Source organism: Cervus canadensis, chromosome 5 (genome assembly GCF_019320065.1).
Source record: "Cervus canadensis isolate Bull #8, Minnesota chromosome 5, ASM1932006v1, whole genome shotgun sequence".
Taxonomy (NCBI): Eukaryota; Metazoa; Chordata; class Mammalia; order Artiodactyla; family Cervidae; genus Cervus; species Cervus canadensis.
In genome coordinates this window covers 7,165,678-7,189,683 of record NC_057390.1, presented here as the reverse complement: position 1 = coordinate 7,189,683, position 24,006 = coordinate 7,165,678, and the positions used below count along the sequence as shown (strand labels likewise).

The 24,006-nt window shown below is 44.5% G+C and overlaps 1 protein-coding gene across 2 annotated transcripts in view; it reads right to left on the bottom strand.

The window, feature by feature from the left end:
- Positions 1-24,006, bottom strand: part of SLC9A2 (solute carrier family 9 member A2) — an 87,125-nt gene that overhangs the window by 48,073 nt on the left and 15,046 nt on the right. For both annotated transcript variants that reach the window (XM_043468047.1, XM_043468048.1), the window contains exons 2-3: positions 13,001-13,464; positions 4,945-5,195 (exon numbers count right to left, since the gene is read on the bottom strand). In XM_043468047.1, the coding sequence (XP_043323982.1) occupies positions 4,945-5,195; positions 13,001-13,464 (715 nt within the window). The remainder of the gene's footprint in view (positions 1-4,944; positions 5,196-13,000; positions 13,465-24,006) is intronic.

The window sequence follows — 24,006 nt, the reverse complement described above, 5'->3', positions numbered from 1 at the left end:
TCAATATCAAAAAAATACCTAAGATTTTAACGAGGTCTGTTTGGATCAGTCAAAGATATAAGTGAAGGTACAAAAAGCATCATCAAAAATAAAGCTTTTATTTGCCTAGACAACATAAGGTACAAAGAGACAGTGAACAGAGCAGGAGACCCAGAGCCATAGATGGAAGCCTGTGTTATGGTCCCCTCTCTCCCTCCCTCAACTGTTCTTTGTGATTCAGTGGGTTGTTCTTTGAGATTCAATGGGTTCTTCATGATTCAATGTGTTGATGTAAACAGGATACTCTGTCTCTGAGGATGGGTGCACGGTGTGGCAGGGATTCACCCAGCAGGACAAACAAGGCTTGCTCTGAGCCTCTTAATACTTCATCTCCCTCCCCACCTCCCCCATCAGAGGAACTCCCATCACAAACGCCATGCACTGATTTTGGAAAAAGAGACTCCTCATCTGGAGCAACTGCAGCCTTTAGACCTCGAGGCTCTTCTGAAAGCATGCTCATGAATACTCCAAGCATCAAAGTCTAAAGAATTTTCTCTTCAAGTTAAAACTGGGTTCTTACTCATTCTTACGACACAGCCCATGTCACGCGCACCAGGGCTTCCCTGGGACTGCTCTTTGGGGCAGTGGCCGTAGGGATGAGGTATTTGGAGAAACTTCAAGAGAAGCCTGTATACCAGAGGCCAGGGCTGGTACCTGCCTTAGAAACAGTTAGTAGCTTTGCTGGTTACATTTTGGATCTTTATAATCATTGATGGTCTGTAGCGCAAATGCTTCTTTGTTCATCTTGACTTAATGATGTTAGAAACGAGATTCTACCTTGCATATTTATCTATTTATTTATTTTTTTTTTTACTGCACTGGGTCTTTGTTGCTGCATGGGCTTTTCTCTAGTTGTGACGAGCAGAAGCTCCTCTCTAGTTGCCGTGCGCAGGCTTCTCCTTGTGACAACTTCTTTTATTGTGGAGCATGAGCTCTGGGCACACACGGTCTTCAATAGTTGCAGCTCCCGGGCTCTAGAGCACAGGCTCAGTAGTTGTGGTGCACAGGCGTAGCTGCTCCATGGCATGTGGGACCTTCCCGGACCAGGGATGGAACCTGTGTCTCCTGCACTGGCAGGCAGATTCTTTACCCTGAGCATCAGAGAAGCCCCAAATAATTGCATCCTGAAGAGATGGTCTTCTAACTGCTTACAATTGATGGGCAAACCATCACCAGGAGGAACCAGGAGAGAAGCAACAACATGGCAAGCAAAAGCACAGTTTCTTATTGTTCTCCAAGTTTTCAGTAGATGACAATCACCAACTCGTACAAAGGAAAACAGGAAGGAAAGGGACCATGACCTTCACGCCTCAGCGGTGACCGCCACAGTCCGGGGACATCAGCCCTTGACTTCATCCCTGAGCCTGTCACTCTGGAAATTCTTGTTAAAGTCTCGTTTTAAAATGTCACGGAGAGGACTTCTCTGCTGGTCCAGTGGCTAAGAATCCGCCTTCCAATGCAGGAGATGCAGGTTTGATCCCTGGGTGGGGAACTAAGATCCCACATGCCATGGGCAACTAAGCTCCCACCGCAATGAAGACCCAGCACAGACAAAAACAAACAAACAAATGTCATGGAAAGGTGCCCATTTTTAATATTTATTTTATTGGACATACCCTGGGTGGGCCTGATACCTGGAGATGCAGGGTCCAGGCCTCACCCTACAGCCAAGGATTCTGCCCACCAGGGCCTCGGTCTGCTCATTCATAAGATTTGTTGTTGTTCAGTTGCTAAGTTGTGTCCGACTTTTTGCAACCTCATGGACTGCAGCCCACCAGGCTTCCCTGCCCTTCACTATCTCCTGGAGTTTGTTCAAAACCATGTCCGTTGAGTCGGTGATGCCACCCAGTCATCTCATCCTCTGTCGTCCCCTAGTCCCCCTGCCCTCAGTCTTTCCCAGCATCAGGGTCTTTTTCAGTGAGTCAACTCTTCTCATCAGGTGGCCACTTCAGCTTCAGCATCAGTCCTTCCAATGAATATTCAGGATATTCAATGAATATTCATAAGATGGAACTGGTCATTAACATTTCCTACTTTCTTTGCAATAATGTGCTAACATAACTGAAACAACAGATCAGAAATATTTTGTGTGTGCTTGTGCTTAATCGCTCAGTCGTGTCTGACTCTGCGACCCCGTGGACTGTAACCTGCCAGGCTCCCCTGTCCATGGGAATTCTCCAGGCAAGAATACTGGAGGGGGTTGCCATACTGGATCTTCCCAACCCAGAGAGAGAACCCAGGTCTCCTGCACTGCAGACGGATTCTTTACCTTCTAAGTCACCAGAGAAGCCCAAAAGTATTTTAAATGTCCTCTAAAAAAAGAAAGACTAAGGAATTATTAATACATGAAAACAAAACAAGAATATTGGGTACCCACTGTCATATCGAAAGGAGGACTTCTACATTTTCTGAAATTCTTAGAGCACAGCAAGAAGAAGTCAGTAATTGCCCGGCGGGCTGCTGGCTGCCATGGGAACAAAACATTCCCTCCTCGGGACAGTAGGTTTTCAGTATCCCACTGGCTGGATCCCAAAGCAACGCAAGGGTACAAGGTGAGGACCAGAAAGGGGTGATGTTCACGAGGGGGAACAGTCCCGGCTCAGTTCACATTCCTATGGATCCGATTTGAGGAATTACATTAAGCATCTGTTAGTGTTCTTGGGTAAGGGGGACAATGGGAATTATCCCTGAGCAGTTTTCTGAACATAAAGTTCAAAACACATGAACAAAGACATGAATTTCTAAAATCAATGCTATGAGTCCCTTCTCCATCCCCAGCAATAAAGCTATGGTTCTCAAGGGTCCCATACTACGGCAAAGTTTTCCCAACTAGAAAACTAGAAACTTTTCATTAACTTCAGCTCCAGAGCAGTGGAAATGCACTCTGAAACACACATGCACAGACATTCACAAGTATGCACCTTCCCTATTTCAACGACTTATCCCAGTATAGAATGAGCAGGAAGGTATCAGAAAATTAGAAAACAAGAAACTAACTAACTCTTAGTGTCTGAATATAAAACTCTCCCGAACACTTGAGAAGTGTGATGTGGCCCTAATTTGTCCCTAAGATCCTAGTTCCCAGAGCAAGTAAAGCACTGATCCCACCCTCGCGGAAGGTCAGGTACCTGGGGCATCACCAGCCTTCTGAGTTCTGTGAACTCCAGGCCAGACACGGCTAAGCAGAGATGTACCAGGACTCCGCCCCTATTAGCACTTCACCTGTCCCCCCTCCACACTCAGGATCTTCCCGTATCAGTTGCTGCTTTGAACATCAGGAAAGTTGACAAGCATATTCAGATAGCTCTGTGGATGTTCTAGAACTTTTACATATGCCCAGGGTCAAAATGAGGGCTTCCCTGCTAGGGCAGTAAGTAGTAAAAAATCCACCTGCCATTGCAGGAGATGCAGGTTTGATCCCTGGGCTGGGAATATGCCCTGGAGGAGGAAATGGCAACCATTCCAGAATGCTTGCCTGGAGAATCCCATGGACAGAGGAGCCTGGTGGGTTATGGTCCATGAGGTTGGAATAGAGTCAGACAGGACTGAGCGACTAAACAACAACAACAAGGGTCAAAATATATTCAAGGTTCTTACATCAACCATTGCAAGAACACTGCTGGGAAATTAGATGCAAAGTCCCAGCCCTGTAATCTTTGCAGAGACCTTGTCACCAGCCGATCAGACAGTTTCAATGACACGAGTCAAAGAACAGTGAAGACACTGGAGGTCATACAAATGATATGAATAGCCACCAGGAAGACGCTGCCCCTTTCATTACTGGGTCAGACTGGATTAGTCTGGTGCTTTATTTAGGTTCCCTGGGATACAGAACATCACACAACTTCCTAATGCATGGCTTTCATTACAGAGGGTTCCACTCTCCTTGTGGAGGGAGACGAACCTCACTGCTTCTGCTACAAAAGTGGTGATATGGGCAGAAAATAAACAGTCCATATTCAAAGCATCACTGAAATCAGACTGCAAAAGAAAACTCCAAGAAGAACTAGACCCATGTTTACAACACAAACCCTAAACATGGATAGCAGACCCCAGTAGAGATTCTGGAGTGTGTTAAGCTGTAAATAAATACTCATCAAAATTAAAACCTTTAAAGGCATTCTATTACAAAGCATTTCTCACTGGCCCTCTACAAGTTATGGCCATAATATAATAGGCTTATTTTTGGAAGCTGCAAAACACCCACACCCAACAAGTAAACTCTGTCAAAGTGACACTCCTAATAAGCTAACATTGGGCCCAAATGTAACCATTCTTCAGCTACTTGTAGAGCTTTTTGAGAACATCCTTCTGAATCAGTTAGTGGGTGATACACTAACTAGTGGATAGTGGATAACTAACTATCCACTCTTGCTTTATAACCATACTTCTTTCAGCTCAAAGGCCATGATGGCATGCCTTATTCATTGAGTTTTGCTTTGAATGATATAAAGTTACAACCTCAAATCGAATATATCATACAGAGTGAAGGTTTTCTACTACTAATGTTGTTCAAATGAATATACAGAAGCAATTGCAGAACTCCAGACTCAGCTTGGAAAACAACCTTGTTGGAGTAAGCTGACCTGGGCAACACTAAATGGTCATCAAACTCAGAAAATTCTTGGTGCCTCACCATCCACCCCAACACTTTCTCATCATATTTCATGAGACCCAAGAGGTCACTTTTAAGTACTGTTCCATGTCAGCACTGGATCACTTTAGTACAAATCTGGCTGACCCATACTTTCATTTCTTTGAAGCAAAAAGTAAGCAAAATCTACTTTTAATTTTTTCTTAAAAGAATTCAAGAACATCTACTCTTTTTACATAACATGTAACACACACAGCTCGAAACTCATGAATTCCATGAAATGCCATCATGTGCATGAGTCAAATACTTACGCCATGATGCCTGAGAGATGGAACATCTCGGCCGTGATGTAGGACAGGTAGCTGTAGAGGAAGACGAAGAGTGGCTCGATCACGCGGATGTTGTGTGTGAAGCGCGTGGTAAACGCCGCTATAAAGCCCAGGAAGATGCCGATCAGCACCCCACCGATCCCCACGACGAAAAAGTTCGCAATGCCAGCAAACACATCAACGGTCTCGATGGTCTTCATCTGGCAGAAAGACTTGAACAGGTTGTACAGGACCTGTGGGAGACGCAGAGGGACGTCAGGACCTGCCAACTTCCCCATCATCCACGCAGCCCCAGAAACACACCTGCCTCCTAATAAGGCCGTGTCTTCTGTGCTCCAAAGTGGATGATGAGTGGGAGCGACTGGGCATCTTTTTATCTCACATTTTAACAGTACATTTAATTGCTGTTGTGTTTAGTTGCTAAGTCATGTCCCACTCTGTGACCTCACAGACTGTAGCCCACCGGGCTCCTCTGCCCATGGAATTCTCCAGGAAAGCATACAGGAGTGGGTTGCCATTTCTTTCTCCAGGGAATATTCCTGTCCCAGGGATCAAACCCACATTTCCTGCATTGGCAGGTGGATTCTTTACCACCTAGCTACCTGGGAAACTCAGGCATTCAATAGCTTTAAGCAAAAAGTGTTCATGAAAGCGTGTCATCAGGAAATCTATTTCTAGACATGAGAGAGAGGAGACTTCAAAATTATTTACATGACTTACTCCTAAAACATCATTTTTTAGACCCTCAGTTCAGTTCAGTTCAGTCGCTCAGTCATGTCTGACTCTTTGCGACCCCATGAACCACATAACGCCAGGTCTCCCTGTTCATCACCAACTCCCAGAGATTACTCAAACCCATGTCCATCGAGCCAGTGATGCCATCCAGCCATCTCACCCTCTGTCGTCCCCTTCTCCTCCTGCCCCCAATCCCTCCCAGCATCAGGGTCTTTTCCAATGAGTCAACTCTTCACACAAGGTGGCCAAAGTATGGGATTTTCAGCTTCAACATCAGAACACCCAGGACTGATCTCCTTTAGGATGGACTGGTTGGATCTCCTTGCAGTCCAAGGGACTCTCAAGAGTCTTCTCCAATACCACAGTTCAAAAACATCAATTCTTTGGCACTCAGCTTTCCTCACAGTCCAACTCTCATATCCATACATGACCACTGGAAAAACCACAGCCTTGACTAGATGGACCTCTGTTGGTAAAGTGATGTCTCCGCTTTTTAATATGCTATCTAGGTTGGTCATAACTTTCCTTCCTCGCAGAAGGTCAGGTATCTGGGGCATCTTTTAATTTCATGGCTGCAATCACCATCTTCAGTGATTTTGGAGCCCAAAAAAATAAAGTCAGCCACTGTTTCCACTGTTTCCCCATCTATTTGCCATGAAGTGATGGGACCAGATGCCATGACCTTAGTTTTCTGAATGCTGAGCTTTAAGCCAACTTTTTCACTCTCCTCTTTCACTTTCATCAAGAGGCTCTTTAGTTCCTCTTCACTTTCTGCCATAAGGGTGGTGTCATCTGCATATCTGAGGTTATTGATATTTCTCCCGGCAGTCTGGATTCCAGCTTGTGCTTCTTCCAGCCCAGCATTATAAATATTGTCACCCTGCTTATTTAGCCCCTAAAAGATTATTTTAAAAAGACTTGGTCACCCTTCAACATGCCCTGCTTGCGTTCCCAATGCTCAACAAGGACTGTGTCACAGAGAAAGCTTGCTGGTGTCGGCTGTGAATTTAGTGACCTTTCAAGGCCTCCTTGTGGGGTCGGTCTGCCCGTCCATAGTGGTCTCTGCCCTGAAGACATCCTCCTCCCCTGTCACTGAGGTCCTCACTTGGTTCCTCCCTCCTTGTCCTGCCTACACACGCACCTCTCATGAAATGTAAGACCCAATCAGGTTTTCTTAAAGAGCAGCAACCACTGTATGTGTGTATCTGCTGTAACTTCATACATATCTGTCCTTCTGAAGTGATGAGACTACACTGGTGCTCAGTTTCTGAAAAATCTATAGTCTTTTACATAGTTTAATTAAGTATTCCAAAATAACAGGCATTCACACCTGTTTTCAAACATGTTTCTAAGGACCACTGAGCACACGGCACTGGAAGCAATGCCTCACTCCTGAACTTTTTTTTTTTTTTTTCATGAAACCAGCAAGTGACATACAGACAGGCACATCCTCTGCTTCCTTTCATTGTGATGTTTGCAGCCAGAATCTCCAGGAAAGTCGGCTGATGGGACATGGGGACAAAGACCTTAAGGGTACAGTCCATGTGATACCTTCCCTGGGTTTCTGAGAAACTCAAAATTAAACCCACTCATCCACAGGCACTCGAAATATCAGAGGTGATACCAGAATCCAGGTATCCCACCTTTGGGTCAGTTCTTCAATTTTAACCACGAGAACGAGGCAGAGACTCTTCTAATCAGGGTGTATCCCAACAAATAGCCATTTCACTCTTTTTCTCCTCATTTAAGGTCCTTTATAGTCTACACTTTACAGGTTTCAGGGAACTTTTCCTCTTTCCTACGTAATCATAGGGATTTCCTACGTAATCATAGGAATCCACCTGCCAATGCAGGAAACACAGATTCTATCCCTGATCTGGGAAGATCCCTGGAGAAGGAAATGGCAACCCACCCCAGTATTCTTGCCTGGGAAATCTCATGGACAGAGGAGCCTGGTAGGCTACAGCCCATAGTGTTGCAAAGAGTCAGATACAACTGAGCAGCCAAGCATGCACACAAGAGAAGAAATAAGCAACTTACAAACCCAAGGACTTAAATATCCTGGAAGATTATCCTTTTCCAGGAAGGAACTGGCTTCAAGTCTTGCTGCTTCTTACTGTCACCCAGAGACACACACATCAGATTTCATCCGCATCAACACACCACGATTGCTTCCTGAGAGTGGATCAGAGGTGCACTATATTTATCCATTGCTTCTAAACAACCAGGCCAGAAGGTGACAGTCACCTGCTGCCTGGGGTGAGGGACAGGTTTCCCAGTCGCCAGCTCTGCATGGACAGCCCCCGGGCCACTCAGGCTCTAGGGTCTGTTCCCAGGTGCCATGGCTTCCTCTGCCCTGCTGCCAGCCTGCACCAGCAAACCACATCACTCATTTGTCTAGTGCTTCCTGGAGCCACCACAAGACTCATTTTCTTTAAATACTGCTATTCCATTTCTCAGGTTTCCCTGGTGGCTCAGATGGTAAAGAATCCGCCTGCAATGCTGCGGACCTGAGTTAGATCCCTGGGTCAGGAAGATCAGCTGGAGAAGAAAATTGCAACCCACTCCAGTAATCTTTTCTGGAGAATCCCACAGACAGAGGGGCCTGGTGGGCTACAGCCCATGTGGTTGCAAAGAATCGGACATGACTGGGCATGTTCCATTCCACACTCTCCAATTTAAAATCGTTGGCTGTCTGACTCTGGGAAGAAGGCTGAATATGCCTGATGCATTTCTATTTTTGTCTGCACCATGGCAGCATATGGGATCATAGTTCCCTAACCAGGTATTGAACTTGTGCCCCCTCATTGGAAGTGTGGAATCTTAACCACTGGACCACCAGGGAAGTCCCCACTTGATGCATTTTTTAAAAATGCATTAGAACACCTGCAGTTTAGGACAGGGTCTCATTACTGCTCCACAAAGCACATTGTAATTATGTACCCCTGCCCCTGGCTTCTCTTGGCAGAAACCCAGCCTGCAAACCAGGGGAAACTTTATCTGTCTTCCATGGCTCAGCTGAAGCTGCTGTTCTCCTCTGGCCTTTCTGGACTCCGACAGCCCTTGCAAATCGTCCTTCCCTCTGCCCTTCTGCAACACAGGTGATCCCCCAAACCATTCAGCGTCTGGGGACGAAGCTTCCTGTGTTGTTGGCGCTGTCTCTTGAATGCTGACCTCATTTCTTCTGAGGAATGAGAAATTCCTTGTGCAAAGAACTTGTGACTTCTCCTCTTTCTATCTCATCTCCCCACCCCACCCCATCCATATACCAATGACGTCTCCAAAGGCAGTCAGGTACTCATTCCTAAGAGTCAACTCACTGGCATACACCCTAAACTTCCCCAAGCCATTATCCTGGCAGCTCCATCCATCATGCTATCAAATGCATATTCTGTGTTTCGCATCCCTGTAGGTTTTGCAAAGGGTATGGCTGAGTCACAGGCTCTCCACGTTTAGCGAGCTGGCAGAAGCTCCCATTTGATCATTCAACTTCCTCAGATGCTGGGCCACATTAGGAGAAAGGATCTTAGGTAGAGACGTTACCTTGACAACAAGAGAGCTTTCCATAACCTCCTGCCTGTTGTACACTGAACCTGATACCTAGCGATCACCACGAGATAAAATTCTTTTAGGTACAACCAGCCATAACCCCATGGTGAGTTCATTCCAGTTACATCTTTTCATTTTACCACAAGGGAATCTACACAGAAAGGTGCCTTTGAAGCTATAATTTATATACAGTATATGCATACATATTACATACGTGGCTACAATTATGTCTCTAGCTTGTCCGTGCAAAGCTGACCTCAACTTGACAACTGTATTTTTAGAAAACTGAAAAGCCAAGAGGGCCTGTTTGCTCAATTCTGAAATGGGCTAATGTGAAAACTGGGTACTTTCAAATGTTTCTATTCATTGTTATTATTTTCAAAATACTTGTACATATTAACATGTGATATGATCTGTTTTGAGTCAGTCCCTGTGCTCAGTCATGTCCGACTCTTTGTGATCTCATGGACTGTAGCCCACCAGGCTCCTCTGTCCATTGGATTTCCAAGGCAAGAATACTGGAGTGGGTTGCCATTTCCTGCTCCAGGGGATCTTTCCCACCCAGAGATCGAACCCACATCTCCTGCATTAGCAGGTGGGTTCTCTACTACTGAGCCACCTGGAAAGCCCCCAACATCTCTTCCACAATTCTTTAAGGATACCTGACTGGGAAGCAAAATTGTAGTTTTGTACATCATTTTCTAATTGTTCCTAACACCTGGTTAATTCAGCCAGCCCACCTTCTTCTCCTGCTGTGTCCAGAAATCCATTCTCTGTATCTGTGTGAGATCTGATTCTTTTTTTTTTTAATTTATTTAATTGGAAGAAAACTGCTTTATAATGCTGTGATGGTTTCTACAATAGAACAATGCAAATTAGCCATAATTATACATATATCACCTCCCTCTTCAGCCTCCCTTCCTCCCCCCAATCCCACTCCTCTAGATCATATTAACATATATTTATAGACTCTAGAAAAAATGGTATTGATGAATCTATTTACAGGGAAACAATGGAGATGTAGAGAATGTACTTGTGGACACAGCGGCGGAAGGAGAGGGAGAAAGCAGTATAGATATGTATCACTATCATGTGTAAAATAGAAAGCCAGTGGGAAGCTGCTGAATAACACAGGGAGCCCAGCCTGGCACTCCATGAGGTCTGATTCTTGATACACTCAGAGACTGAACCAGTGAGGTGACTGAATGTGAAATCTCAGAAGAGAAGGGACAGTCATGTAAGGAAGTGGCAGGTTATCCTGAAACAGACCTGATGATGCTACCCTATTCCTAAAAGCAATGCATCAGGATACTGCTATCTCTTGGTGAGGTTTTCTATACACTAAATAGATCCAAGATTCTCAACTAAAATTTCCAGTCTTCCTGGTAACAGTGTATATACATCAAACATCAGTCAGCACGGAAAACGTCATGCCTCCAGAAATTGGAATGAGTTATAAAACATCTTCATCATTAGGGCAGTTTCCCACTTCAAATGTAATACTGGTGAGTGAATGACTAACCACTATTAATGAATAATGGAATAAATGAAGTGGATTTTGTTACTTGAATGAGGTGACTTCACTGTCTCAAAATAGCTCTCAGCTATTCTAAAAATGATGAGATGGTTAGATAGCATCACCAACTCAATGGACATGAATTGGAGCAAACTCCGGGAGACTGAGATACCGGGAAGCCTGGTATGCCGCAGTCACTGGGTCAAAAGAGTCAGGCACGGCTTAGCAACTGAACAGCATTCTAAAAGTGGGGTTTCCTTATCAGAAAATTATTTTTACATAATAATATCCACACAGAGTTAACGAATATCCTTAAAGGTGATGTTTTATTCAGGTCAAGGGTGTGAATACAGACTAACAGAGAACAATGTTGGTTTCTATGTTAACTTTTATTTTGGATGTTGTATTATTGTAAACTTTAACTGAATTATTAAAAAGATGGTCTCAGTTTGCTTCTGAAGCTGAACACAGTAACCTGTCTTTGAAGAGCCGATGCCCCGTGACCTACACACAGGATACTAAACATTGTGTGTGTGTGTGTGTGTGTGTGTGTGTGTGTGTGTGTGTGTGCTCAGTCGTGTCCAGCTCTCTGCGACCCCATGGACTGTAGCCCGCCAGGCTCCTCTGCTCATGGGGTTTCCCAGGCAAGAACACTGCAGTGGGTTGTCATTTCCCTCTTCAGAGGATCTTGCCGACCCAGGGATGGAACCTGTGTCTCCTGCGTTGCTGGAGGATTTCTGGCCACTCCACCAGCTGGGAAGCTCAAACATACAGGAGAAGATATTACTTAAAGGACCCTCTCTCCAACTCAGATGGAGGGACTCTTTCCAGGTACTCTTAAGTTTCACAATAAAACTGAAAGGAACTGATTTTTTTTCCCTTGTAATCTATCTGAACTTTTCAACAAACCAAGAACATCATTTCAAGGATAGGAACTAACAGAGGGGGTAAAATAAACTATTTAAGTTACTCAAATACACTTTACTTACTATTTCCCTCAATTTTCCTATCTGCAAAATGGGAAGAATACCTATTTCATAGGTTGCTATAAAAACTCTGGACACAAGATATACATTCACAAAAGGTTACTGACTATGATCCTATCACCATCCCTGCTACAGAAGCCTGGCTAACATAAGACAGCAACGCCAACACTCGCTGGCTGGTTAACATCGCCAAGGTCACCTGAGTGTCCCTGCCTGGTGGAGGAGCTCCGTACAGCTGCGTGGGTGAGGAGAGAGGCTTCTTGCCTGAGCTCGGGAAGCAGGTCAGTTCTGCTCGCATTAAGCTCATAAGAGTCTCTGACTCGAATTATGCGTCCATTAGTGAGAATTAAAAACAATTTGCATTTTCGGAATTAATACCCACCTACGGAAAAATGAGGACCCAAAGTCTGCTGGCTGAGTAGGAATAGGAAGTGAGCTGGGTAATGAAAACTTTGCTTCAAATCAGGAAATAAAAAAACACAGCATCCCCAGATGGAGAACGGCACTCAGCGGGCTTGATCATTTCACTTGTACTACACACGTCACAGGCTTCCCTGGTGGCTCAGACGGTAAAGAATCCTCCTGTGATGCAGGAGACCCAGGTCCAGTCCTTGGGTCGGGAAGATCCTCTGGAGAAGAGAGTGGCTACCCACTCTTGAGTCCTTTGACTTATGATCAAAGACCATTGTTGTGGAAACCTCCACAGTAAGAAACCCCCGGGATACACAGGTCATAGTCACAGCGAAGCTCCTCTGGCAGCAGCAAAGCTGTGCAAACAGGATGAGCCACACAGCTGGTGTGATCCAAGCAAATGAATGAGGCGCCCTTATATAATCATGAATAAATTGTTGTTGTTGTTATTGTTGTTTAGTCACTCAGTCGTGTCCAACTCTTTGAGACCCCATGGACTGTAGCCCACCAGGATCCTCTGTTCATGGGATTCTCCAGGCAAGAGTGCTGGAGTGGGTTGCCATTCCCTCCTCCAGGGGATCTTCCTGACCCAGGGATCAAACCTGCGTCTCCTGCATTGGCAGGCAAATTCTTTACCACTGAGCCACCAGGGAAGTCCATGAATAAACAACAAATAATAAAGGTATTGAGAATCTTAAGACAGTGAGAGCAGAGTATGGAACCAAGCCAGGGGCCCTTCCCAGCGCTGGGGCTGGGGACCATTCAGACGCCCGCTCTGTGCACAGGGCCAGTAGGTGGGGCCCCGCCTGGTGGAGCGACACTGTGTGAGCTTGCTACTCACCACTGTCACGGCATCATTCAGCAGGGACTCTCCAAAGACCAGGATGTAGAGCTGCTCGTTGACGTGGATGTTCTCAAAGACGGCAAGCACGGCCACAGGGTCCACAGCCGAGATTAAGCTGCCGAAGAGAAGGTTCTGGAGCAAAGTGATGTCACTCAGACCAAAGGCTTCGATCTGGCAGATCCCGAACAGCGACACCCCAATGCCAATGGAATTCCATAGTGTGCCGACCACAGCGTACCAGAAGATGGTGCCAATGTTCTCAAAGAACGGGCGGGTGGGCATGAAGTAGCCCGCATCCAGCACGATGGGTGGGAGGAGGTACAAGAAAAACACATCAGTCTTCATGGCCGGCGGGGACTTCTCATCCACTCCAAAGATAATCCCCCCCAGCAGAAGTCCCACCATGATGAGCAGGCAGCTCTCAGGCACTATGGTGGGAAGCTTGTGATACAGATGGAATCCTGTTCAGGAAAACATAGGGACAAAATTTGGGTTACACAGGAATTATGGGGGCTTCCCAGGTGGCACAGTGGTAAAGAATCTGCCTGCCAATGCAGGAGACTCAGGAGACACAGGTTTGATCCCTGGGTTGGGAAGATCCCCTGGAGAAGGAAATGGCAACTCACTTCAGTATTCTTGCCTGGGAAATCCCATGGACAAAGGAGCCTGGTGGGCTATAAAGTCCATAGGGTCACAAAAGTGTCCCTATGTAGGTATCTTAATTCACATAGCCATCAAATATACATTTTTTAAAATAAAATGCAACATGCAATAGAAACAGTGAGAAAATAGTAAATACCATTTTGATCAGACACATCAACAAGCTGCTATTACTGCATGATAATTCTAATGGACAAAGACCAAGTAAGAGAATTTAACTCTAAAAATAAATAGAATCAGTGTAGACCTAGTGAGGACCAGGGACTCCCATGGCCATGAAGCAGTAATAAGCAGACCCTCAGTGGGCAATGGAAATGAAGTGGGGAACTTGAAAATCCACGCCTATCTGGCAGTAATGATAAGGCAGTCCTTCCCCGTCCTACCCTCACCAGAGTGGTGCCATAAGAAGCCATCTAAAACAAAAGGTATAAATAAGACCTTTGGTCTCATAATACCCCAAATGTCTGTGTTCCAACAGGAAATCCCTCATCATACCAGGAACCAAGAAGATGGCAAGCTGAATAGTAATAATTTTTAAAAAGATACCACCATCATAATGACAGAGATGTTAGATTCATCTGACAGAAATGTTAATACTGCCATGATAAAGATGTTGCATGAGCAACGCCAATCACACCTGAAACAAATTTTAAAAATGGGAAGCCTGAGAAAAGAAATTTAAAACTTGAGTAGAGAAATACATGATACAAAGAAAAATCCTATGGAGATTTTAGAATTGAAGAATACAACAATTGAAATTTTTAAAAATTCAATTGTATTGGCTCAAAAGCAGATTATCAGTCAACTGGAAGGATGAATTAGTAAACAGGAAAGAATTAATAAACTAGAAGATCGAATGAGAAAAATTAGCCAATCTGAATGACAGTGAGAAAACAGACTTATAACAGACAGAACGTGACGACCTGTAAAACTGTAGCAGAAGATCCAACATTCGTGTCATCAGAGTTTCAGAAAGAGAAAAGGAAAAGGGTCGGAGTGGAAAACTACTCAAGAAATAGTGGCTGAGACCTTCCAAAATTTGGCCCAAAATATGTGCGCTTCGTCACCCAGCTGTGTCTGACTCTTTGTGACCCCGTGGACTGTAGTCCACTAGGCTCCTTTGTCCATGGGGATTTTCCAGGCAAGAATACTGGAGTGGGTTGCCATGCCCTCCTCCAGGGGATCTTCCCGACCAAGGGATCCAACCCAGCTCTCCCACACTGCAGGCAGATTCTCCCACATTGCAGGCAGCCACCAGGGAACCCAGGGCACAAAATATAAACCTATAGAATCAAGATGAGTGAAACCCACACAGGAGAAACCCAAAGAAATGCACATCTAGAGAAACTATACTCAAACTTCTGAAAATACAGAAGAAAAAAAATCTTGATAGTAGATAGTGTAAGGACACCTTATCTATAGGTGAGAAAACAGAATTTGAGCAGATTTCTTTTCAAAAATTGTGCAGGCGATCAGGAAGAGGCACAGTGTTAAAAAATAAATGCCAACCCACAATTCTATATCCAGTGAGACCAGCCTTTGGTAATGAAAAAGAAATCAAAACATTCTCATTTGAAAAAAAACTAAGAAAATGTGTTGCCAGCAGACCTGCCCTAAAATAATGGCTAAAGGAAATCCTCAAAATGGAAAGCGATGGAATTTTGGAACATCAAGGATTAAGAAAAGAGAGTGGAAAGAGTAAAAATACAAGCAAATTCAATAAGTTTTCTTTCTCCCCTTGAATTTTCTAAATTCAGCTTGGCCACTGAAGCCAAAATTACAACACCATTTGATGTGGTTCTCAATGTATATAGAGAAAACGTTTAAGATGACTAAGTGGGGAAAGTGAAAAAAAAACATTCAGGGGGAAAGGTTTCTACACTCACAGTGGCAAGTGACAACAACAGTAAGCTGTTATTAGTTATATGCATATACATTTTGTAGATATACATATATATGTATATATATCAATATATGATATAATACTTGGAGGAATCACTTTAAAAAAAAAAGCTATACAAAGCTCAAAAACACTATCGATAGATGGAAATGGAGTCCCAAAAAGTGTCAAGTAACCCACCGGAAGACAGAAAAAGAAAACAGAGAAACGAAGCACAGAGAGCAAACAGAAAGGAAAATAAAAAGTGACAGATTTTTTAAATCTCAAACACCACAAATACACCAATAGTTACCAAAAAATGTAGGTTGTCTAAATGCATCAATTAAAAGATAGCTATCAGCAGAATATAATAAAAAGCATGACCTAGCCATACGTTGTCTTTAAAAAACTTGTACTTCATATGTAGTGGTGTAGTTACATTAACGAATGGAAAGAGTTACATCAAGTGTTAGTTGCCCAGTTGTATACAACTCTGCAACCCCATGGACTGTAGCCCACCAGACTCCTCTGTCCATGGGCTTCTCTAGGCAAGAATACTGGAGTGGGTTGTCATCTCCTCCAGGGGATCTTCCCAAACCAAAGACTAAACCCAGGTCCCCTGCACTGCAGGCAGATTCTTTACAGTATGATCCATCGGGGAATATATCATAAAAATATTAATCAAAAGATCAAAAGAAAATGGGATTGGCTAATATCCAATAAAGTAAGCTTTGGAGCAAAGAAATTTCCCAGAGACAGGGAGGGACATTGGATAATTATAAAAAGGATCAATCCACCAAGAAAACATGGGAAGTCCAAATGCATATGCACCAAACAACAGAACTATAAAACATACGAGACAAAAACTGATGGAACTGAAGGGAGAAATAGGCAAATACATAACTATAGTTAATAACGTCAATACCTCCTCTCTCAATAATTGCTAGACCAACAGCCAACAGGATCTAATTCTATAGAACGGAGGTCTTCAACCTCTGGGATCTAATACCTGATGATCTGAGGTGGAGCTGATGTAATAACACTAGAAATAAAGTGCACAATAAATGTAATGAGCTTGAATCAGCCCAAAACCATCCCCCCATCCTCAGTCCGTGGAAAAATTGTCTTCCAGGAAATTAGTCCCTAGTGCCAAAAAGATTTTAGACCGCTGCTATAGAAGATCAACCAACAACAGCAGATACACATTCTTTCCAAGAATCCACAGAACATATACCAAGATAGAACATTTCCTGGGACATAAAAACAAAGGTCAAAAAAATTAAATTTAAAAGAACTGAAATAATATAGGATATATTCGTTGATCACAATGGAGTCAAAATGGAAATCAGTAAAATACGGAAAATTTAAAAAAATCTCTAAACTTAGAGACCTAACAACTCACTTCTAATTAATCTATGGGTCTCACACCCACCAAGATGGCTATAATAAAAAAGACAGAAAATAACAAATGTTTTCGTGGATGTGGAGAAATCAGAACCCTTATATGATGGTGAAAATATGAGTTGTGCAGCCATTTTGGAAAATAGTCTGGAAGTTCCTCAAAAAGATAAACAAAGACATCATTTGACCTAGAAAATTCACCCCTAAGTATGTGAGGATGAGATGGTTAGATAGCATCATCCACTCAGTGGACATGAATTTGGGCAAACTCGGGGAGATAGCAGAGTACAGAGAAGCCTGGCGTGCAGCAGTCCATGGGGCTGTGTTGCAAAGAGCCGGACACAACTTAGCGACTGAATGACAATCACTTTCCTACTGCCAACTTTTCTGTCTTCTTTAACCTTTAACTTTTCTCTTTTATTTCCCAATGGAACACACAGCTCACTGGTTTATATCTGATTACACTAAAGGTTTATTTGCACCTGTTTCAATTTTGTTAAGGTTGTAAGCACTACACTATAAAAGTAATATCTTTACTGTCTCCAAACACAAAAGAGCAAATACTGCCTGATTCAACTGATATTGACTACATTAAACAGTCGATTTCATGGAGACAGAAAGCAGAATAGAGGTTACCCAAGGCTGGGAGGAGAGAGCTGGGGACTTGTTGGTTGACACGCAGAGTTTCTGCTTGAGAAGATGCAAAAGTTCTGGAAGTGTGAATGGTGGCACATCGTGAATGTATTTAACGTCGCCAAATTGTAACTTAAAATGGTCTAATGGTCAACCAAGTGTCAGAGGCATAAGAAGGATGTGTTGGCCTCCTGATGGCCACCCCAGCACTGTTTGCACGCACAGGGTCCTTATTCGAAGGGTAAAACATGAAAATCTCTCACACACAAATTCCATAACAGCTTCCCATTTTCATCAATGGTAACAGTATGTCACCATTTGTACTGACTCTCTTTGTAACACGATCCCACTCTGAGAATGGCACTCATTTTGATTATTATTAAGTTGAATACACAACAAATTCCAAGTGACCCTAACTGTCCCAGACAACAGACTCTGCTCCCTTCAATAAACCGAGTCTATATCCTGGGAGCAAAACTTCACGTAACATGAAAAAGCCTGGACCAGAGGTTGCAAACTGGCAGGCTATGGGCTATTATGGCCTTCAAGGCTATTTTGTTTTGTTTGTCTGGTGTTCTAAAATACTGAGCTAATATCTGGAAATTGAGTTTGCAGGTACAAATTCTCTTGTCTGGTTTATCCTGGAAAATCAGCAGACTGGGCCCTCTGTCCCTCACCCATACCAACGTGATCAGGGGGACAGCCAGCTTTAGCCGAGGCAAGGAGTGGCCCTCCAGCTCACCTGCCAGCTTCCCCCATCCCTGCCTCCCTACTCACATCTCACAGGTGCCCTCCCTACTCACGCAGCGCTAGATCCCGGCTGTCTGCCACCTGTCAAGAGCTCATTTCCAAAAGTCAATCTTAAGACGCAACTAAGACTGTAATGAAGATGAGGTTGGCAGGGGCTAGGGGAAACGCCCATTCTATTTCTCTCACTGTTCTTTTTAGACATGTGTGCAGGCTCAGTTGCTCACTCATGTCTGACTCTTTACAATCCCATGGACTGTAGGCTGCCAGGCTCCTCTGCCCACAGGATTTCCCAGGCAAGAATACTGGAGTGCGTTGCCATTCCGTCCTCCAGGGGATCTTCCTGACCCAGGAATTGAACCCATGTCTTCTGCTTGGCAGGCAGATTCTTTACCACTGAGCCACATGGGAAGCTCATATGTATGTATATATAAAGACTATTATTTCTCTGGATTTCAAGAAAAGTCACAAATTGAAAACCATAACAAGCTATTCCTTCAAATGACAGTTGTTCAGTCCCACCCTTGGAGGTGCCTGGGAGAAACAAGGCTCTGACCAGGGCTGGGGTGGCCAGGAAGATGCTCCTGGCACTGGATTCCTTGGCTCACAGGTCCTGGGGTGGGGGTGGGGGGCTAGCAGACACGCCCAGGGGGGCCCCCAGGCTTCTGCTGCCCCAATCAATGCAGGGCACGCAGGTCACAAGGGAAGTTCTCCAGGCTGCTGAAGAGGCTAAACCATGGCGGTGAACTCAGGAACCACAGGGCAAAACAAATAGTCCACTGATACGGCCCCCTCATCCTGTGCCTCGTGGAAGTTCTAGAACCCTCCAGTATCTCTTTAAAATCTATGCCAATGAAGGGACAAGCTTGGGCCACATCTGCTAGAGGGCTACCTCTGTAGTCCAAGGGGGTCACTCTTTGCCCAGGGATTGTCCAAGAAACTGACATGAAAGAGACGGCTAATAGCATCTATGTAAAGTATACATTCTGCATAATGATCTTGTCAAAAGTAAATTGATCTCTTCCTTTCCAAGATAAGAAATTGTCCTTGAAGTTGAAGGAAAGAGAAAACAGTGAAGAAACGGCAAATAAATAAACAAACAAATACACACACACTGTACTTTTCTGTAATCCTATTTCTCATTTCTCACTTAAGAGTTATTCATGGTTTTGAATTTTACATTCAATTGTTTACCACTAACTAGTTTTCAAAAAACCGAAACCAATTATGTGCTTGAAAGCCTTGATTACTTCCTGCCAAGGAAGTAGATTACTTAGAATGCCCTAGTAATGGGTCACATTCCCCTTCTTGAAGCTACAGCTGGGAGGGGACAGGGGGATGGGTCCCAAGGATGTTCAGTTCTTGCTATCAGGACACTCAGGGTCTAGGACAGCCAACAGAGGAACAATGTGAGGCTTGTATCATATCAATTCTGCAAAATACTCTGTGAGCAAAGTGCAGTCGAGGTGGAAGACACAGCCCGCACCATGCAGACAGCCTGGAGAAGACCACCCACAGCCTACCACCTGGCTTCCCTGGTGTCTCAGCACTAAAGAATCCGCCTGCCAATGCAGGAGACACGGATTCGATCCCTGGGGTGGGAAGATCCCCTGGAGAGGAAATGGCTACCGACTCCAGTATTCTTGCTTGGAGAATCCCATGGACAGAGGAGCCTGGCGGGCTGCAGTCTATGGGGTCTCGAAGAGTCAGACACGACTGAAGAGACTCAGCACACACAGCCCACCAAGGCAGCAGCTCTGTCCCAGGAAATAACAGTGACACTGGACAGTCAAAGTATTTCTGCAGATACAGTGCCCTGGGATGAAATACGTGCCTCCCAACACCAAGTAAAGTGATCCAGGGGGCTTTCTAACACAGCCAGGTAGGAAACAGGATCCCTGATGGCAAAATGCTGAGCATGAGCCCTGGCCACACCGACTATTCTTATTTAGACAAGTCTTTAGGGTGTGTTTCATGTGAACTGCAGCTCTAAGTCCTCACAGAACTTGCTCTGCATTCACTCTGCCTGCCTACTTACATTGTATGGCTATGAAGCAGATCTCAAAGCCCTTTTTTTATGCTGGGCATCTTTTTTTTTTTTTTTTTTTAAATATTTATTTACCTGACTGTGCCAGGTCTTAGTCACGGTATATAGGTTCCTCAGTTGCCGCATGTGGGATCTAGTTCCCCAACCAGGGATTGAGCCCGGGCCCCCTGCATTGGGAACACAAGGTCTCAGCCACTGGACCACCAGGAAAGTCCCGCTACATCTTTAATTTTACTGCGCTTCATCTCCTTGTGACTCTGGACCCTCATCTTTTCTCTTTTCCTTCATTTTCCATTTTAGTGATAGAAGAGGGATGACCAAGAAAGGATTGGGTCTGAAAAAATCATTCTGAGGATAAACACTTTCCAGTGTGCAGTGATTCTTTAGGGGGAATTTCAGAATTCAGGGACTTAGTAAGTTCTGGTGACTGTTTACAGAACAGACCCTTTGCAGAGCCTGCTACAGCACAGAGGGAGGAAGCTCTGGGCTGGGGGAGAGGTGATAAGATTCTGTAACCTAGTTTCAAAACTTTCTGTGCAGGCCAACAGTTGAAAGCAATTTTTATTTTAACACCCACCCGCCCCCCCAACCCCCGGTTAGATGTTAAATCCTGGACATTTGTCTTTCAGCCCACGTGTTAGTAAATGATTGATGCTGCTTGTGGGTTTTGCCATTTGCCCATTGTCATTGTTAAGTTCTATGAGGCTATCCAGGAAGCCTACCCCACCCACCCACCCACCTTGTGCCCGGGTTTTATTTTCTGTTTGGTTTTTAATCCTTGAAGAGCCTGCCTTCTAAATAAACTGAGCACTTGCTTAAAATAAGTAGATCAAAGGGTAGGAAAGGAATCCACAATTGCCAGTAATTGCTACCTGATTTCACTTTTCAATCAAGTGGTTGCTCGTATTCAATCACCAGTGATTTACATGGTGGGGACCTATGGGTACACTGGAGCCTTGGGCTAAACAAAGAGACTGCCCTATTTGGTAAATTACACTATTTTCCAAACCATCTAGAATCATAGCATGTTCATCTACTTTGCCTCCTCTCCGGTTTCTGATTTTTACCAGCTCTTTGCACAACCAAGTGTTGTACCATTTGCCTTTCCTTGCAAAGACCACCAGGGTTTCAAGGAACATCAAGATGTTTGCATCTTAAGGATCCTTATGTAGTCTTACAGCTCCACCTTCATCATATATATTATGTTTCATCAAAATAGCAGTTCAACCTACTAATACATTGAGGGGGTAAATGGAAGACTGGAGTCCTGCCAATGATGCACTTTCGTCCAAAGATTTAGAATTGAATCCCTGGTGTCAGAAACTTCAAAACTCAAAATTGAAAACAGCAAGATCAAATGAAAAAAACAGCAAACAAAATCGCTGGGGAGGGAGTGAAGTCATTCAATACATACATTAACTATCCAATCAACCAGTCCTTTTGGCAAAACTATTAGCACTCTTGAGACAGGTTAAGAATAAGATAAAACACAGTAAAGACTTCCAGGAAAAGCAACATGGATGATAGATATGAAACAACTGAAAATATAAAACAATGTAGACACCCTAAGTTTTATCTCTGAACATACCAAGCTCTACAGAGGTAGACAAACACAAAGATACATGGTTTCCATCTCAGGAGACTGTACCTTGAGGAGGGAAGGACACTGAGTCCAAGGTAGCCAATAAACAGCCATGTCAGATAGTAACACAGCGCTCTGCAGAAACTCAGCCTGGGCCGCAGGGCGCAGAGGGACTGGGCTGGAGCTTGCACGCAGGCGTATGCATTTTCTAATTCCCTGAAAAACATAAGCTCAAGCTAGAGGCAGCATCCTCCCTGCCTTCCAGACAGTTCACCAGAGAAGTTACAAAGAAGGATGCCCATTCTCCCGAGCGAGAACAGCTGGTACCAACAGGGTATCCTTCCCAATCCAGCAGAATGGAAACTTCAGTCAGATAGGAAGGAGGGGGCTGGGATTTCTCATCGTTCCTCCTTCTCACCATTTTAGTGTTTTCTTAGAGAAAACGTACACTCAGCCAACATGCGGTTCTGCCTAAGGATCTGGTGATACAGAGGGTCATGTGCACGCTAAGTCACATCAGCTGTGTCCACCCCTTTGGGACACCGTGAATTGTAGCCCTCCAGGCTCCTCTCTGTCCCTGGAATTCTCCAGGCAAGAATACTGGAGTGGGTTGCCATGCCCTCCTCCAGGGGATCTTTCCGACCCAGGGATCGAACTCACATCTCTTTATACCTCCTGCATTGGCAGGCAGGTTCTTTACCATTAGCACCACCTGGGAAGCTCAGAGAGGGTCGGTGGGTGGCTTTAAAATTGCAATAAGGACTCTGAGTAGCACTTTGTTTTAAAACTCTTTCCCATCCAGATTTCTAAAGGAACCCTGTTTGTACACAATGTACAAAGGGACTTGGAAATACGCTGAAAAAAAGTGTTTCCCCTGCCCGTGTGTGAGCAGACATGTCTAGGGACCTTGATGACACTGTAGACCCAAAAGCTCTGGAGGTGTCAGGAGCGGGGTAGTGAAGAGAGGTTGCTGGTGCAGAGAAGGACTCACCCGACCCCTGACCCTGAGTGTTGGGTTTCAAGACAGGAACCTGGGATAAAATAATGAGTTTTCTCTTGCATTGCAAATTAGCTTACAAAAGCAGCATGATGGTTTCTTAAGTGTAGGCAACATTGGACACTGAAATACACACAATTTAGAGAGAAACCTACATATAACACCAGCACCTGGAGACAGGAACGTCTAGGCAATCTGACAATTGGCTACAGAACCACTGGACAGGGGACACTTCTGTGGCGTCATACTACGAGGCTCTGGAGAAGGAAACAGGACGTCTGCGCTCATACAAGGGCCAACCACATTTTCTCAGGGAGCAAGTTTTCTTAAGGGGATAAACTCTGTCTCAACAACCCAATCAGGAAGCTACGGTAAGTCTCCTACATACGAACTGTCAAGTTGTGAACTTCCAAAGATGTGAACATACGTATGGTCCCAGCAAGGAACCAGAAGCTGTGCCATGGACGTCAGGCAGGACTGAAACTGCAGCTTGCCCTCTGTCTCCTGCTGCTGACGATCCTTCAGCTCTACCAGCTCCCACCTCCGCCAGTCAGTGACTCTGCTTGCCCGTTCACTCGATGCCAGCCTCTGGATGCCAGGTATTGGGCTGTTACAACGGTACTTTGCAAGGTACTATACTGTAAGATTAAAAGTGATTTATTTTCTGTGTTTGTTTTTTATGTATTATTTGTGCTAGAGTATTATAAACCTAGGACAGTACAGTACTGTATAGTCGATTGTATTAGTTGGGTGCCTAGGCTAACTTCGTGGGAGAGAACAAACTGGACTTATGAATGCTCTCTCAGGATGGAACTTGTTTGTATGCAGGGGATTTACTGTACTGCCATTACCCTACAGATGAAATAACTGAAGTTAGACAGGCTCATTAACTCACCCCCAAAGCCACAGCTCATATGTGGGTGCACTCAGGTTTGGGGCAGCAGAGCCCAAGGCACCACTCTAAACTGGTGCAATAATAGCAGATGCATCCTAAGTGGGGTGACTGAGTAAACCACCATACAAACCAGTATATTTGAGAAGGAAAGGGCACAGTGCT